The sequence below is a fragment of the Myotis nattereri genome (genome assembly GCF_964212035.1).
Source record: "Myotis nattereri genome assembly, chromosome: 3".
Classification (NCBI taxonomy): Eukaryota; Metazoa; Chordata; class Mammalia; order Chiroptera; family Vespertilionidae; genus Myotis; species Myotis nattereri.
This window is the reverse complement of record NC_138077.1, coordinates 204,915,570-204,931,271: the sequence shown is the minus strand read 5'-3', so window position 1 is coordinate 204,931,271 and position 15,702 is coordinate 204,915,570. Positions and strand designations below refer to the sequence as shown.

The 15,702-nt window shown below is 51.1% G+C and overlaps 1 protein-coding gene across 1 annotated transcript; it reads right to left on the bottom strand.

The window, feature by feature from the left end:
- Positions 1 to 7,700: 7,700 nt before the first annotated feature.
- Positions 7,701 to 12,316, bottom strand: LOC308515934 (phospholipase A2, membrane associated-like). The gene is made up of 5 exons (XM_081086639.1): positions 12,274 to 12,316; positions 11,196 to 11,247; positions 10,852 to 10,996; positions 10,488 to 10,594; positions 7,701 to 8,159 (listed from the first exon to the last, which is right to left on the bottom strand). Exons 2-5 carry the CDS (start codon positions 11,233 to 11,235, stop codon positions 7,999 to 8,001), a joined length of 453 nt encoding a protein of 150 aa, XP_080942765.1. The 5' UTR covers positions 11,236 to 11,247; positions 12,274 to 12,316; the 3' UTR covers positions 7,701 to 7,998.
- Positions 12,317 to 15,702: the final 3,386 nt, after the last annotated feature.

The following is a 15,702-nucleotide window of genomic DNA, read 5'->3' as shown; positions in this document are numbered from 1 at the left end:
TCTCTTTGTCTTTTGCTCTTGGCATTTTAATTATGATGTGTCTTGGTGTGGTCCTCTTTGGATTCCTTTTGTTTGGGGTTCTCTGAGCTTCCTGGACTTGTAAGTCTATTTCTTTCACCAGGTAGGGGAAGTTCTCTGTCATTATTTCTTCAAATAGGTTTTCAATATCTTGCTCTCTCTCTTCTTCTGGCACCCCTATAATTCGGATGTTGGTACGCTTGAAGCTGTCCCTGAGGCTCCTTACACTATCTTCGTATTTTCGGATTCTTTTTCATTTTGCTTTTCCTGTTGGGTGTTTTTTGCTTCTTCATATTTCAAATCTTTGATTTGATTCTTGCGATCCTCTAGTCTGCTGTTGGGAGTCTGTATAATATTATTTATTTCAGTCAGTGTATGCTTAATTTCTAGTGGTCCTTTATCACAACCTCAAGGGTCTCATTAGATTTCTTGAGGGTCTTATTAAGTTTATTGGTGGTTTCTAGAAAATACTTGAAAAACCTTAAAAGTGTGGTTTTGAACTCTATATCCAGTAGTTTGCTTTCCTCCATTTCTGTCATTTGTTTCCTGTTTCATTGTCTCCGTATTTTTTAATGCTTCGCTGTGTTGATAGTGGCTTTGTGTGCTAGGTGTCCTATAGGGCCCAGTGGCTCAGCCTCCCCAATTACCTGAGGTAGACACTCGGTGCACTCCCTTGTGGGCTTTGTGCACAGTCTTGTTGTAGTTAAGCCTTGATTGTTGTAGGTAACACTGGGAGGGATTGAACACCAAGCCAATTGGCTGTGAGAATCAGCTGTCTCTGCAGTGGGAGAAGTTCTGTGCTGGAGACACCCCTCCAGGACAAGACTTGCTTCAATGGGGTTTTGGTGGTCACTGAGTCTGCCCCCTGAGTGTGACCTTTATGGATCCGAGGAGCTGCAATATGGATGGTCCCACTCTGACCACCGGGCACACTGGCTCCCTGGATCTCTAAGGAGGTGCTAATCTAGCCTTTTCTTGAGGCTACCCAGCAGGAGCCAGCTGTGACGCAATGCAAGTTGCCCTGGGGCCTTGGGCTAGCTGCAGATTTTTAGGTAATTATCAGATTGCAAAGGGCCAGGCCTTTCATATGCAAAAGCCTCCGTGCATGGCTTGGGTGGTGTGGGGTGGGGTCCCAGGGGATCAATAGGGTGGAGCGAGCAGTTATTGCTGCTCTCAGTCCTGCCCTCAGAGGACCTGCTTCTCAGTGTCCCAGCAATCGCTGCAAGCGCCACTGAGAGAAAGCTGCCCTCCAGTTCTGATCTTTGCCAGACAGTCCAGTTTCTCCCATATGAGTCTGTGTCCACAGAGACTTGCCCGGAACTGGAGCTCAGAGCTTGAGACTCCCTCCAGATTGAAAAAGACAATCGTGTCATCAGCCACCAGCCCTCTCCTCATGCGCCTCTGTACCTTTTTATTTTACTTCCGCACCACACCACCTCTGAGTCTCGGTATGCTCTTCTCTTCCTTCTATTTGTAGAATTTCCACTCAGCCAGCCTTCCTGTGGTTCTGGATGATGTCCATTCCATCTTTTAGTTGTATTGTTGAAGTCCAGGTAGTACTTCTGATGGGAAGACAGAGCTCCTGCCCTCAGGGAGCGAGCACCAAGTCTGATGGGGACGCCCGCCCCCAAGCACTGGGAGACGCTTCCTGACAGCCTTTGCTTCTTTCTTCTTCCCAACAGATGTGTCCAGGTGCAAAGTCCCAGCCCCTAGGACAGTGGTTCTCAATCTTGGCAGAACATTAGAATCACCTGGGAATCTTTTAAAAATCCTGATTTCTGGGCCTCATACTCTGGAAATTCTGTTTCCTTGTTATTAATGTTGTGGCCTCACCCCATAACAAAGAAACAGAATTTCTGGAGGATGAGGCCCAGAAATCAGACTTTTAAAAAGATTCCCAGGGGATTCTAATGTGCAGCCAAGGTTGAGAACCACTGCCCTAGGGCCTAGGAATGGTTGTGATTGGTGTAAACCAGTCATGCGCCTCCCTTTTTCCTTTCAATGATTGGTCTCTGGGAGCACGTGACCTTGTTCTGGCCAATGAGCCACAGGGGAAGTCTCCAGGATTAATTTCCTCCTCCAAATAGAGACATCCGAGGGGGAACGCCTCTTCTATGGGGTAAGGCCATGAGGTTGGAGTGGCACCAGGAGTCGTGGCATCGCATGGCCAAGGTCGGGGAGCAGAAGGTGGGAAAAGGCTGGGTCTCTGACCACACGGTTGAGAAGTTGCCCCACCCTGGCACTGCCCTCTGCCAGACCAGTCAGACTTCCCCATTACCCAAGCCTCTTGTGGTTGGGCATCTCATTGCTTATGACCAAAAGCCTGCCAAGATACAGGGCCCTGTGGAGAGGTCATGACAGGGAGACACCATTTCTGATCTTAAAGAACTCAGGGTGTTGGGGGAGAGGCGATACTTTCTCAAAATCCCAGCAGCGGGTCTGCCGTCTGGGGCCACTGGGCAAACCATCCATTGACCACCCAGCTCTCTCCTCCCCTTCAGAGCCAAACGTGCCCCAGGACATCTTGGCCTCATGTCCCAGTCACTCTCCCCCCGCCCAACCCCCCAATCTGGATTTTCCCTCACACTCCATGGCAACAGCCACAGTGAGTTCCTCAGGGGTCTTCCTGCCTCTAAATCCAGGGAGCCTGCCAGCTCTTAGCCTCGAGACTTCGTGTTAAATTGGCTGTTGTCCACTCCTTGACCTTCTCTCTGTCTCCTCTCCCTCTCTGACAGGCCCTCCTCTCTCTTCTGTCTGGGCCTTTACACATCATATGGGCGAGCATATCCCACTCTCAGCTCTCTGCTGTGAGTCCTGAACCCATGCCTTGTCCAGACCCCTCCCTGGAGCTGCCAATCCCTACATCCAGCTGCCTGTCTCGCGTCTCCCTGGGTATTCTGGAAGCCTCTTAAACATGTCTACATAGAACTCCTCCTCCCTTCACCCACGTGGACCACCTCCTGTTCCATCCATGGGACCGGATACCCACCCAACAGCTCCCTGTCCCTTTACCCAGGTAACCACCAAGCTCCGCTAATTCTACCTGAAATGGCACTCTCAGCCCTCCCATCAAGACTACCATTGCCATATGTCAATGGCAATGGTCTTCTCACTGCTGACCCCGCCTCCCAGTCCCATCGTCTCTACCCACCCTGGGGGAATCCTCCCAAATGCAAATCTGCTCATCCACTCCTTTACTCAAGAGCTCCCACTGATCTAGGACAAAGTCTAAATACAGAATGGCCTTGGGCTTGGCCTGGCCCCTCCCATTCCTTCAGCCTCATCTCTCCCCACTCCCTCTCCTTCAGGCTCACAGAACTGTCCCAGTTCCCTTGGGCCCTTTGACCCTGCTGAGCCGTCTTGTAGGAAGGCCTCTTCTATGGGGTAAGACCATGATGTTGGAGTGGCACCAGGCATCTTGGCATCCCATGGCCAAGGTCGGGGAGCAGAAGGTGGGGAAAAGGCTGGCTGCTGACATCCAAGCTGAGTCTTTAAGGATGTACAGGCACTTTCTCCTCCCCCCGACCCCCCCCCCCCCCCCAAACACACACTCACTGTGCTTGCACAGCTTTAAAGCCTCAGCTTGGCTATCAGGAGCCTTCCTGGACCGCAGCCTGTGCTCAGGGCCCTGCCCTTTGGCTTCCTGCCTATTGAAGTCTCCCATCTAGTGTTTTCGTGCCTGGGAGAGACCCACAGACCCTCATGGGACTTGGGGAGAAGGACGTGTTGGTTTCAGTCACTGGTCACTGAGACTGGTAGTGACTGCAGCATAAGCTCGTCTGTGCTAACAGCCTTTGAGGCAGCGTTCACCTTGGAGATGCAATGTAGTTCCAATGCTAGGCCTGTGTGAGGGTGAACTGTGCCAAGTCCTATGTAGAAGTCCTAACTTCCAGTATCTTGGAGTGTAACCTTATTTGAAAACAGGGCCTTTGAAGATGTGATTAGTTAAGATAAAGTTATTAGGCTGACTCCACTAGTACTCGTGTCCCTACAAAAAGGGAAAATTTGGGCACAAACACACGCAGCGAGGACACCATGTGAAGATGTAGGCTGAGGTCGACGATGCTTCTATAAGCCAAGAAATGCTGATGGTGGTGGGAAACCCCAGTGGCTAGGGGAGAAAATGGAACAGATTCTCTCTCATGGCCCTCCCTCCTGAGGAACTGGCCACACCCGGACCTTGATCTCAGACTTCTGGCCTCAAGAACGATGAAACAATACATCCTGCCATTTTATTTTTATTTTTTTTAAAATATATTTTATTGAGTTTTTACAGAGAGGAAAGGAGAGAGATAGAGAGCCAGAAACATCGATGAGAGAGAAACATCAACCAGCTGCCTTCTGCACACTCCCCACTGGGGATGTGCCCGCAACCCAGGCACATGCCCTTGACCGGAATCGAACCCGGGACCCTTCAGTCCGCAGGTCGACGCTCTATCCACTGAGCCACACCGGTTTCAGCCATCCTGCTATTTAAGCCACTCAGTTGGTCGGCTTGTGCCTAGCAAACCCATCACCCTCCAGGGATCTCTGTCTGCCTGGGATTTTCGCTCTTAGAGCTGTTAGCTTTAGCCTAAGTCAGGGTTCAGAGCTGAGGCGCTAGAGTAGACCTTCGTCTTTTGTTAAGGACCGAAGTGTTTGGAACATGGTCATGTCTACAGTAGGAAAACTGCCTCCCCCACAGCCCGGATCCTGGACGGCTCTGGCACTGCGTCCAGGCTGCAGCACTCATGGACTCTGCTGGCAGCCCATATGGCCGCGCTTGTCCCATCTTCTCAGGGTTTCCCCCACAAGAATTCGAAGTCCATGATTTGGTCTCTTGACAGCCTCCTTCACCCAAGGACTAATTTAAGCACTTGGAGTACATCAGTGGACAAACAAACACCTGTATTCACGGGGCGCCTTTTTAGTGGAAAGGGACAAAGAATAAACAAAAGACACAAAAATAAATTATACAGCCAGCCTGTTTGGTGGGGATCATGCAATGAACAGAAGCAATAGAGATGGAGAAGGGGTGGCAAGAGGGAGTGGGTGAAGGTGGGTTGCAATTTTACGTAGGGTGGACCTTCTCAGATGGAAAGTGCTTTGAGCATCATCAATGTTCAGAAAAGTTTTTTAAAAAATATATTTTATTGATTTTTCACAGAGAGGAGGGGAGAGGAACAGAGAGTCAGAAACATTGATGAGAGAGGAACATTGATCAGCTGCCTCCTGCACACCTCCTACTGGGGATATGCCCACAACCAAGGCACATGCCCTTGGCTGGAATAGAACCTGGGACCCTTCAGTCCACAGGATGACACTTTATCCACTGAGCCAAGCTGGCTAGGACAAAGACTCAGCCTCTTGGCAATGGTTTTTTTTCATCTCAGGATTATGGCTAAATTTTTTTCTACTACTATTTCCTATTTTGTGTATGAGGAAAAATTACTTATTTTTGTCTCTTAAAAAAACCACCTTATTTTGAAACACACTTACACTTACAGAAAAGTTGCAGTGGGACATGCCTGTATTCCCCACAAATTCCAACTTTCCCGAATGATAACAGCTCCCCATGTAGCCATGGTACAATGATAGGAACCAGCAAGCAGACACTATTAACTCATCTACAGACCTTATTGGGGGGAAAAAAGACAGGCCGCAGTTGGCCAATTCCTGGATGAGACTATATTGTCTAACATTTGGTGGCTGTCTGAGGAGGGGAATGTGTTTGCTGATGCTCACTTTCTTTTGAATAGGAAATACAAGCATGGGGCTAAAAATTACATATCGAGGAGTCTTCCTCTCACACATCTGTGCCCACCACATTCCCATGCTCGCCCTGCTTTCTCTCCATAGGCAGCCATTCTAATGAACTTCTTGTGTGTCCTTTAAGGTGTATGGCAATAGGAACACATACGTGTTCACACTTCCACCATTTCCTCCATAAATGCAGCACCCTGCCCCCAACGCTGCCCTTCACCCCATTCCTTTCCCTGGCTGCCCTCATGGCGATTTCCTATCTGCCACAGAGAAAGCCTCCCTCCCTAAACAGATGCATTCCATTTTGAGGTCGTCATTGCTTATTTCATTAGTCCGCTTTACATGGATACTTGGGTTATTTCCAATCCAATTCAGAATAATGTGGCAATAAAAAAGTTCCCCAGGGATTGCTCTGCATGTGCCTGTGTGCCTTCACAGAGCAAATTTCTGGAAGAGGGGTCGCCGAGCCAAAGGATAAACACATTCATAATGTTGATGGATACGCCGATTGGCCCTCCGTGGGCATTTTCTCCTCCCACAGCGCCCTTCCCCCCCACAGCCTTGTTGACAGGGCAGGCTGTCATGCTTTTGGGTTTTTATCTATTCTGATACATACAAATGATATTTCTGTGGAGTTTTAATGTGCATTTCTCTTATTATGGGTGCCCGTGGACATGAGCAGGGCTCCCTCCAGCAAAGGAAGCGTCTTTATGCCGAATTAGAAAAAGGCAGCCCTTCTGGGAGATGAGTGACAGAAGGCACCCACACCCTGATGGTGATTGTTCAAGTAGCAGGCCCAGGTGCGACTCTCCTGGCGGAACCTGGGTGACGCGAGGGCAAGCAGCAACCAACAGTCATTTGTGGGTCTCAGTGCAGAATAAAAAGCGGGGCCCTAGGTCAGTGATGGCGAACCTATGACACGTGTGTCAGAGGTGACACGCAAACTCATTTTTTGGGTTGATTTTTCTTTATTAAATGACATTTAAATATATAAAATAAATATCAAAAATATAAGTCTTTGTTTTACTATGGTTGCAAATATCAAAAAATTTCTATATGTGTCATGGCACCAGAGTTAAGTTAGGGTTTTTCAAAATGCTGACACGCCGAGCTCAAAAGGTTCGCCATCACTGCCCTAGGTTATGCTGAATTTCAAGGTGGCTGGGACACAGCCGGCAACGAGGTGCGATGTCCTTCCGAACACGGGCCTGCCGGACTGGCAGCCCGGGAAGCCGGCCCCAGTGAGGGGATAGCGCCCTGGGATCCAGCTGCTGGCCAGCGACACCTGCACCACCTCCCCGGGCCGGACACACAGGAGGATATTGCCCGTGGACGTGCGAATCGTAGCTCCCCGAACATCAAGACCGAGGCTCTGTTTTCCCCCAACAGGAGCTGCTCTCGCCCAGGGAAGGAGCAGCCACAGCTGGGTCTCACCGGTGCTGGTACCTCTCCCACTTCTCCAATAAGCCCAAAGCTGTCGCCAATGACACGAGGGGAGAAGGGCTCAGCGAGGTGGTGCTGGCGGATGTGACTCAGCCAGTCTGACTGGAGTCTGTATTTATAACCCCTTACACTACAGCGCCTTGTACCAGTTTGTTCTCACACCACGGCAGGCAGACACACACACACACACACACACACACATACATGCACACATACGGGCACACACACACTCACACATACATACACACACTCACTCCCATACACACATTACCACACACATTCACACACACTCTCACTCATACACACACTCACACACACTTTCTCACACTCCCCCATACACACCCTCATACACAATCACACTCATACACACACATGCGTACACAAACTAGCACATATACACACGTGCACACATACGCACACACTCACATGCGCGCATGCAAGTGCATGCGTGTGCGCGCATGCAAGTGCATGCGTGTGCGCGCACACGTACACAGTCTGCCAATGAACTAATTGCTTTATTTGGAGGAGACCCTGGGAATGTAGCCGCCAGGGCTAAGCAGGAAGCGGGACTTGGAGAGCAGTGGGGACGGGACATCTCCTGCCTCCCAAGGAAGAGGGGAAAGGCGCCAGGCCACCTGCCCCGGGGCTTCTCATTCTGGAAGGAAGGCTTCTCTCTGGGGGGTTGAGGGGCTCCTGGCATGTCTCTGGGATGGGAGAGGGGTGTTTCCTTCTTTGCCAGGAACTAGCCAGGGCGGGGAGGGGTGGGGGCCATAGAGGGAAGCTCAGCGTGGGAGGCTAGACATCCAGGGGCGGGGGGCAACGGAAGTCATTCCCGCCGCAAATCCAGTTGGGGTAGAATTGGTACCGTCTCTTGTAGGTTTTCAGGTTTCTCGCAAAACAGTCGGCAGCTGCTCTATCACATTCACACAGCAGCCTGGGACAGGGATCCTGCAATCCTGGAATCACAAGAAAATAAACCTGGCTGAGGGTTCGGGAATGTTCGATGGCCCCTGTCCTCCAGACGCGTCTAGTCTGGGCAAGCACCTAGGCTCCGGGTCCTTCCGATGGGGAGACAGAGCTCCTGCCCTCGGGGAGCGAGCGCCCAGTCTGAGGGGGACGCCCACCCCCAAGCACTGGGAGACGCTTTCTTCTTCCCAACAGGTGTGTCCAGGTGCAAACCCCAGCCCCTAGCCTAGGGCCTGGGAATGGGTTGTGATTGGTGTAAACCAGTCATGCTCCTCCCTTTTTCCTTTCAATGATTGGTCTCTGGGAGCACGTGACCTTGTTCTGGCCAATGAGCCACAGGGGAAGTCTCCTGGGGGCTGTGGGAAAGATTCATTAACTCCCCAAATAGAGATGTCCGAGGGAAAAAGCCTCTTCTATGGGGTAAGGCCATGAGGTTGGAGTGGCACCAGGCGTCTTGGCATCCCATGGCCAAGGTCGGGGAGCAGAAGGTGGGGAATGGCTGTGTCTCTGACCACACGGTTGAGAAGCTGCCGCCCACCCGCTCCCCGCACTGCCCTCTGCCAGACCAGTCAGACTTCCTCACTACCCAAGCCTCCTGTGGTTGGGCATCTCGTTGCTTACGACCCAAAGCCTGCTAAGACACAGGGCCCTGTGGAGAGGACACCATTTCTGACCTTAAAGAGCTCAGGGTGTTGGGGGAGAGGCGATACTTTCTCAAAATCCCAGCAGCGGGTCTGATGTCTGGGGCCACTGGGCAAACCCTTCCATTGACCACCCAGCTCTCTCCTCCCCTTCAGAGCCAAACGTGCCCCAGGACATCTTGGCTTCATGTCCCACTTACTCTCCGCCCGACCAACCCCCCAATCTGGATTTTCCCTCACACTCCATGGCAACAGCCCCAGTGAGGTCCTCAGGGGTCTTCCTGCCTCTAAATCCGCGGAGCCTGTCAGCCCTTAGCCTCGAGACTTCGTGTTAAATTGGCTGCTGTCCACACATTGACCTTCTCTCTGACAGGCCGTCCTCTCTCTTCTGTCTGGGCCTTTACACATCAAATGGGCAAATATATCCCACACTCAGCTCTCTGTGCCCCATCTAGACCCCTCCCTGGAGCTGCAGGTCCCTACATCCAGCCGCCTGCTTCGCGTCTCCCTGGGTATTCTGGAAGCCTCTTAAACATGTCTACATAGAACTCCTCTCCCTTCACCCACCTGGACCACCTCCTGTTCCATCCACGGGACCGGATACCCACCCAACAGCTCCCTATCCCTCTACCCAGGCAATCACCAAGCTCTGCAGATTCTACCTGAAATGACACTCTCAGCCCTCCCATCAAGACTCCAATTATCAATGTCCAATGGAAATGGTCTCACTGCTGCCCCCGCCTCCCAGTCCCATGATCTCCGCCCACCCTGGGGGAATCCTCCCAAATGCAAATCTGTTCAAGACACTCCTTCCCTCAAGAGCTCCCACTGCTCTAGGACAAAGTCTAAATACAGAATGGCCTTGGGCTTGGCCTGGCCCCTCCCATTCCTACAGCCTCATCTCTCACCACTCCCTCTCCTTCAGGCTCACAGAACTGTCCCCCTTCCCTTGGTCCCTTTGACCCTGCTGAGCCCTCTTGTAGGAAGGCCTCTTCTATGGGGTAAGACCATGATGTTGGAGTGGCACCAGGCATCTTGGCATCCCATGGCCAAGGTCGGGGAGCAGAAGGTGGGGAAAAGGCTGGCTCCTGACATCTAAGCTGAGTCGTTAAGGTTGTGCAGGCACCCTCCTCCCCCCTGGTGCTTGCACCGCCTTAAAGACTCAGCTGGGATGTCAGGAGCCTTCCTGGACCTCAGCCTGTGCTCAGGGCCCTGCCCTTTGGCTTCCTGCCTATTGGAGTCTCCCATCTAGTGTTTTCCTTGTCTTTTCTTCCCACTCACCTATGACCTCCCCGAGGCAGGGACACTGTCACTTTGTATTTCTTCCTCTTTTTGTTGTTGTTGTTGTTGTTAATCCTCACCTGAGGACATTTTCCCATTGATTTTTAGGGAGAGTGGAAGGGAGGGGGAGACACACACAGAAAGAAACATTGATGTGAAAGAGTCACATTGATTGGTTGCCTCCTGCATGCACCCAACTGTGGGTTGGGAGTCGAGCTTGCAACAGAGGTAGGTGCTGCTGGAATTGAACCCAAGGCCGATGCTCTATCCACTGAGTCAAACAGGCGAGGGCGCCCCTTTGTATTTCTCTCTCTGGTGCTCAGCACAGTGCCCAGCACAGCGGACACTCGGTAAGAGAAACCAAGGAGACGGGGTGAAATTGTAGGACGGCCTTACCACAGAAGATTCTGCCGTTTTCGTAATCAAATTCGTACTCCAGGAACTTGGTGCTACATCCCAATTCCTCCAGACGATCGTAGCAACAGTCATGTGCGGCGCAGCACCTGCGGCGAGGAGATGTGATTGGGGCTGCTTCCCCACAGCTCCAGGGAGCCTGGTCCCCGTGGTCTTGCCCCTTGACCCTGGGCAGAGACGAAATGACCCTGAAATGGTCTAGAGCAGAGTTTCCAACATGCTGGCTGCTTTTCCAGCTGGGACCTCCTGGGGTTCTGTGACAATGGGCACCAGCTCTGCCTGGCAGCTCCCAGCCCTGCGGGGGCCATGAGTGGGCAGAGGGAGGGGAGGGCTGGGGTGGCCTCACCGATCTGTTGCATCCTTGGGGGATCCTCGGCCGCCCCAGCCACAGTAGCAACCATAGAAGCCATAACCGGACACAGCATCCTTTCCCGTCGCCAACTGAACCATTTTCCAGAAATCCACCAAATCCCCGTGGGTCTGCAGCAGGCCTGGAAGGACATCGCCTCGGAATGGGGCCTGGGGCCCTGTGCCCTCCTCCTCTGCCCCTCTCAGCTACTCCCCCTCCTGCTAGGGCCTCTCTCCCACCCACTGAGGGAGGACCTGTAGAAATGGGAAGGAAAGCTGGGGCTAAGGGTGCTTTCATCTTGGGCTGCCCCCTTGTGGCCAGAGGTCAGGGTTCGCTCTTACCAAAGGCCATGGTCAAGGCCAACAATAGAAGGGTCTTCATGTGGAGAGTCGCCTGGGTGAGAAATGCAGATGGATTGGACTAGACCAGTGATGGTGAACCTTTTGAGCTCGGTGTGCCAGCATTTTGAAAAACCCTAACTTAACTCTGGTGCCGTGTCAATTATAGAAATTTTTTGATATTTGCAACCATAGTAAAACAAATATTTATATTTTCGATATTTATTTTATTTATTTAAATGCCATTTAACCAAAAAAAAATCAACCGAAAAAATGAGTTCGCGTGTCATAGGTTTGCCATCACTGGCTTAGACTCCTCTCCCAGGTGGTCCCAGCTTCTGCCCTGGCCCCCTGCTCAGCAACCCTGGAGAAATGAACCTTCAGGGGGACACACAGACATGCTCCTAGATCCACGATGACTACCTTCGCCCCATACGAACACACAAGGAGCGCGCACACACAGGGCCTCCTGACCCTTCCCAGCTCTGTTTGACTATTTTCACACACATGCAGGCCTCAGACCCAAGGAGACCCCCACACGGTACGCTCAGGAGATGTCCACGCTCCCCATCAGACTGAGAGTTCCTGGAGGGTGCAACCAGGTCGTCCCAACCAACTCTGAGACTCACAAGGTCATAGGTTGTGCACCTCTCCCCCACCCCCCATTAGACACATCTCACTTGTTCCAACCAGATTCAAGGCTTGGGAATTCCATCTATGAAGTCCAATCTCCAATATGTTTTTTCAAAACGAAAGCACAGCACCCTCTCTTTGCAAGACTTTCCACCCCTTACCCATATACACATGCGCAAATGCATATATAGTCACGCATATATGCATGCATATACCCACTCCTAGACTCACCCACTAATGCAGACCTCCTTTCATACAATCACTCACATACCCATACAACACACTTGTGCACATCCTCCCCAAATCATGCGCATGTATGTATTTGTCCATGTATGCAACAGACACATGCATAAATACACATGGAAACATATGCCAACACAGACACTCTTAAAGGCAGCCACTGAGCAGGACCCATACTCCTGACAGGGCCTGAATTTTGGGGTGTTACCTCTCAGAGAATGCTGGTGTTAATAGCTCCAAGTGCTGGTCTTGTTAAGTCTGAACTCCAGCTCCCCTTAAATAGCTGCCCCCTAGGGAAGGTTGGGAGTTGGTGGGTATGCAAATGGGGTGGGAGTGCCTCCAGAGAGTGGACTCAAAGTTTGGCATGCTTATAGCCCTGGGCTATCCCCTTTTCTTCCCCTCAGTAGCTGGCAGGACAGAGCTGAGGATGGAAAAACCATATGTGCTGTTAGCGGATGCCAAAATTGTAGATTTCTTTGTAATCTTTCCAGGGGCCTCCTTCCTGACTTCAGTCCATTCCTGTAACCAGGAGCTGGGTGTGAGCACCAGTTGCCTCCCTAAAACCATTGTCAGGAGAGGGCAGGGGTGTCCGCTGCTGCAGGCTAGGGCTCATCTGCAGGCCTGCAGGCCCATCGCCTGGGCGAGGATTGCTCCTTTCTTTCGCAGAATGTGGCATTTGGTATAGGAATGGGGGCATTTTAAAAAGGGGGGAATTTATTGTTATTCATTCATTCCATCAATCATTCACTGGAAGTACATACTCAACCTCTACAAAATGGGGGAGGTGGTGGGGGATGTGAAGACCTGTCCTGCCCCAACCCTCCACCCCACCCAGGGCCACAGCAAGGAAAGGGGTGCATGAAGGAGATGGTCCCTTCCTATTGGGCCAGCACCTCCACCTTCTCTTCATGCTCCTCTTTCTTTTTCTTCTCCTCCTCCTCCTCCGCATCCTCCTCTTCTGGAAAAAGCCAGAGCCTGCCCTGGAGTTCACCCTAAAGCGCTGCCTCCACCTTACCCCAGTCCTCACTCACCTTGTCCGGAAATGGAACTGATGACTGCTTCCCAGGTCTATTGTTCTTTCTTTTTCAGCCGTCAGGGACATGGGTTACTCCAGCTTTACTTCCTAAAGCAAATACCTTCTCCCCGGCCCTCCAAGACATGCTCAGTTTGAGCTTCCAGGGCCTTCGGTAAACACTCCCTGACACTAGCCCCAAAACAGCAGGCGTGGCAGAGGCTGGAGCTCCTAAACACTCCACCTTTGCCCCCTTCCCCAGGTGCCCCTCCAGGTGCGCAGGCCCAGGGGACTGGCTCCGGTGAGAGCACCTGAGCATTGGTGCCGAGGGGCCTTTCCCCGTCCCTCGTGGTGGGACCAGAAGCAGGGCAGCAGGTTGGATCCCTGAGTCAGGGACTGGAGAACACCCGCCCGGGAGAGACCCACAGACCCTCATGGGACTGAGGGAGAAGGACGTGTTGGCTTCAGGCACAGGTCACTGAGACTGGTAGTGACTGCAGCATAAGCTCGTCTGTGCTAACAGCCTTCGAGGCAGCATTCACCTTGGAGATGCAATGTAGTTCCGATGCTAGGCCTGTGTGAGGGTGAACTGAGTCCCCGGGCCAAGTCCTGTGTGGAAGTCCCAAGTTCCAGTATCTCGGAGTGTAACCTTATTTGAAAACAAGGCCTTTGAAGATGTGATTAGTTAAGATAAAGTTATTAGGCTGACTCCACTAGTACTGGAGTCCCTACAAAAAGGGAAAATTTTGGGGCACAGACACATGCAGCAAGGACACCATGTGAAGATGTAGGCTGAGGTCAGCAATGCTTCTATAAGCCAAGAAATGCTGAAGGTGGCAGGAAAGCCCAGCAGCTAGGGGAGAAAATGGAACAGATTCTCTCTCAGGGCCCTCCCTTCTGAGGAACCGGCCATGCCAGCACCTTGATCTCAGACTTCTGGCCTCAAGAAAGATGAAAGTATACATCCTGCCATTTAAGGCACTCAGTTGGTGGGCTTGTGCCTAGCAAACCCGTCACCCTCCAGGGATCGCTGTCCACCTGGGATTTTCGCTCTCTGAGCTGTTTGCTTTAGCCTTGACAGTCAAGGTTCAGAGGGGAGGGGCTAGAGTAGACCTTCGTCTTTTGTTAAGCACCGCAGTGTTTGGAACATGGCCATGTCTACAATAGGCAAACTGCCTCCCCAACAGCCCCGATCCTGGAAGGCCCTGGCACTGTGTCCAGGCCGCAGCACTCACGGACTCTGCTGGCCACCCACGTGGCTGCTCTTGTCCCATCTTCTCTGGGTTTCCCCCACAAGAATTCAAAGTCCATGATTTGGTCTCTTGACAGCCTCCTTCACCCAAGGACTAATTTAAGCACTTGGAGTACATCAGTGGACAAACAAACACCTGTATTCAAGGTGCGCCTTTTAGTGGAGAGGAACAAGGAATAAACATAAGACACAAATATAAATTAAATAGCCTGTTCGGTGGGGATCATGCAATGAACAGAAGCAATAGAGATGGAGAAGGGGTGGCAAGAGGGAGTGGGTGAAGGTCGGTTGCAATTTTACGTAGGGTGGACCTTCTCAGATGGAAAGTGCTTTGAGCATCATCAATGTTCAGGAAAGTTTTTTTAAAATATATTTTATTGATTTTTCACAGAGAGGAGAGGATAGGGACAGAGAGTCAGAAACATTGATGAGAGAGGAACATCCATCAGCTGCCTCCTGCACACCCTCTACTGGGGATATGCCCACAACCAAGGCACATGCCCGTGGCCAGAATCGAACCTGGAACCTGTCAGTCTGCAGGCCGACGCTCTATCCACTGAGCCTAACCGGTTAGGGTGAAAAGTTGTTGTTGTTTTTTTTTTATAAATTATTTATACTTAAAAGACTCAGCCTTTTGGCAATGGTTCTTTCTCATCTCAGGATTATGTTGTAATGTACCCCGTGAATCACACAAGGACGCCTCAAGAAGTCGAATTAAAGAGTCACATTTATTGCAAATCCGGGATTATGAGGGGGCATTTCGCTCTCACAGATCCCATAGTGTCTCGCCCAGCCCCAACGCCAGATTTATATAGGCAAAGACCACAAAGGTATTGATTACATCCCAAGGTTTGGAATGAGGAACCTGATTTGCAAAAAAGCAGTTTACAGAAGCAGAAGCAGCATGTTGTCTAAATTATCGTTTTGGGTCTCGGGGTCACTGAATTGACAGAAACACATTATCTAGAGCCCTTGGGTCTGGAATGAGGAACCTGGTTTGCAAAAAAGCAGTTTACAGAAGCAGAAGCTGCATGTTATCGAAATTACAGTTTTTGGGGCTCCGGGACACTGAGTCAACAGGGACATGCTAACTGGAGCCTCTGACCCTGGAATAACTGTGCTGTCCTTCCCACTTAAAGGAAAATGTGCTTTCTAAGACCAGTATGACCACAGCCAATGGGATATTCACATTACAATCAATAGGGTATTTAATCGAATGGGTTGATTTATATAATTCAGAAAATAAAAATAACTTTTCTATTATTTTAGCAAGCAAATAAGTACAGAAACCAAACAGCAGGGTTAGAGTTAAACTACAGTTTCTACCTGAGATGATTGCTAACATACTTCATTCCCCACTGGTTTCATGTACA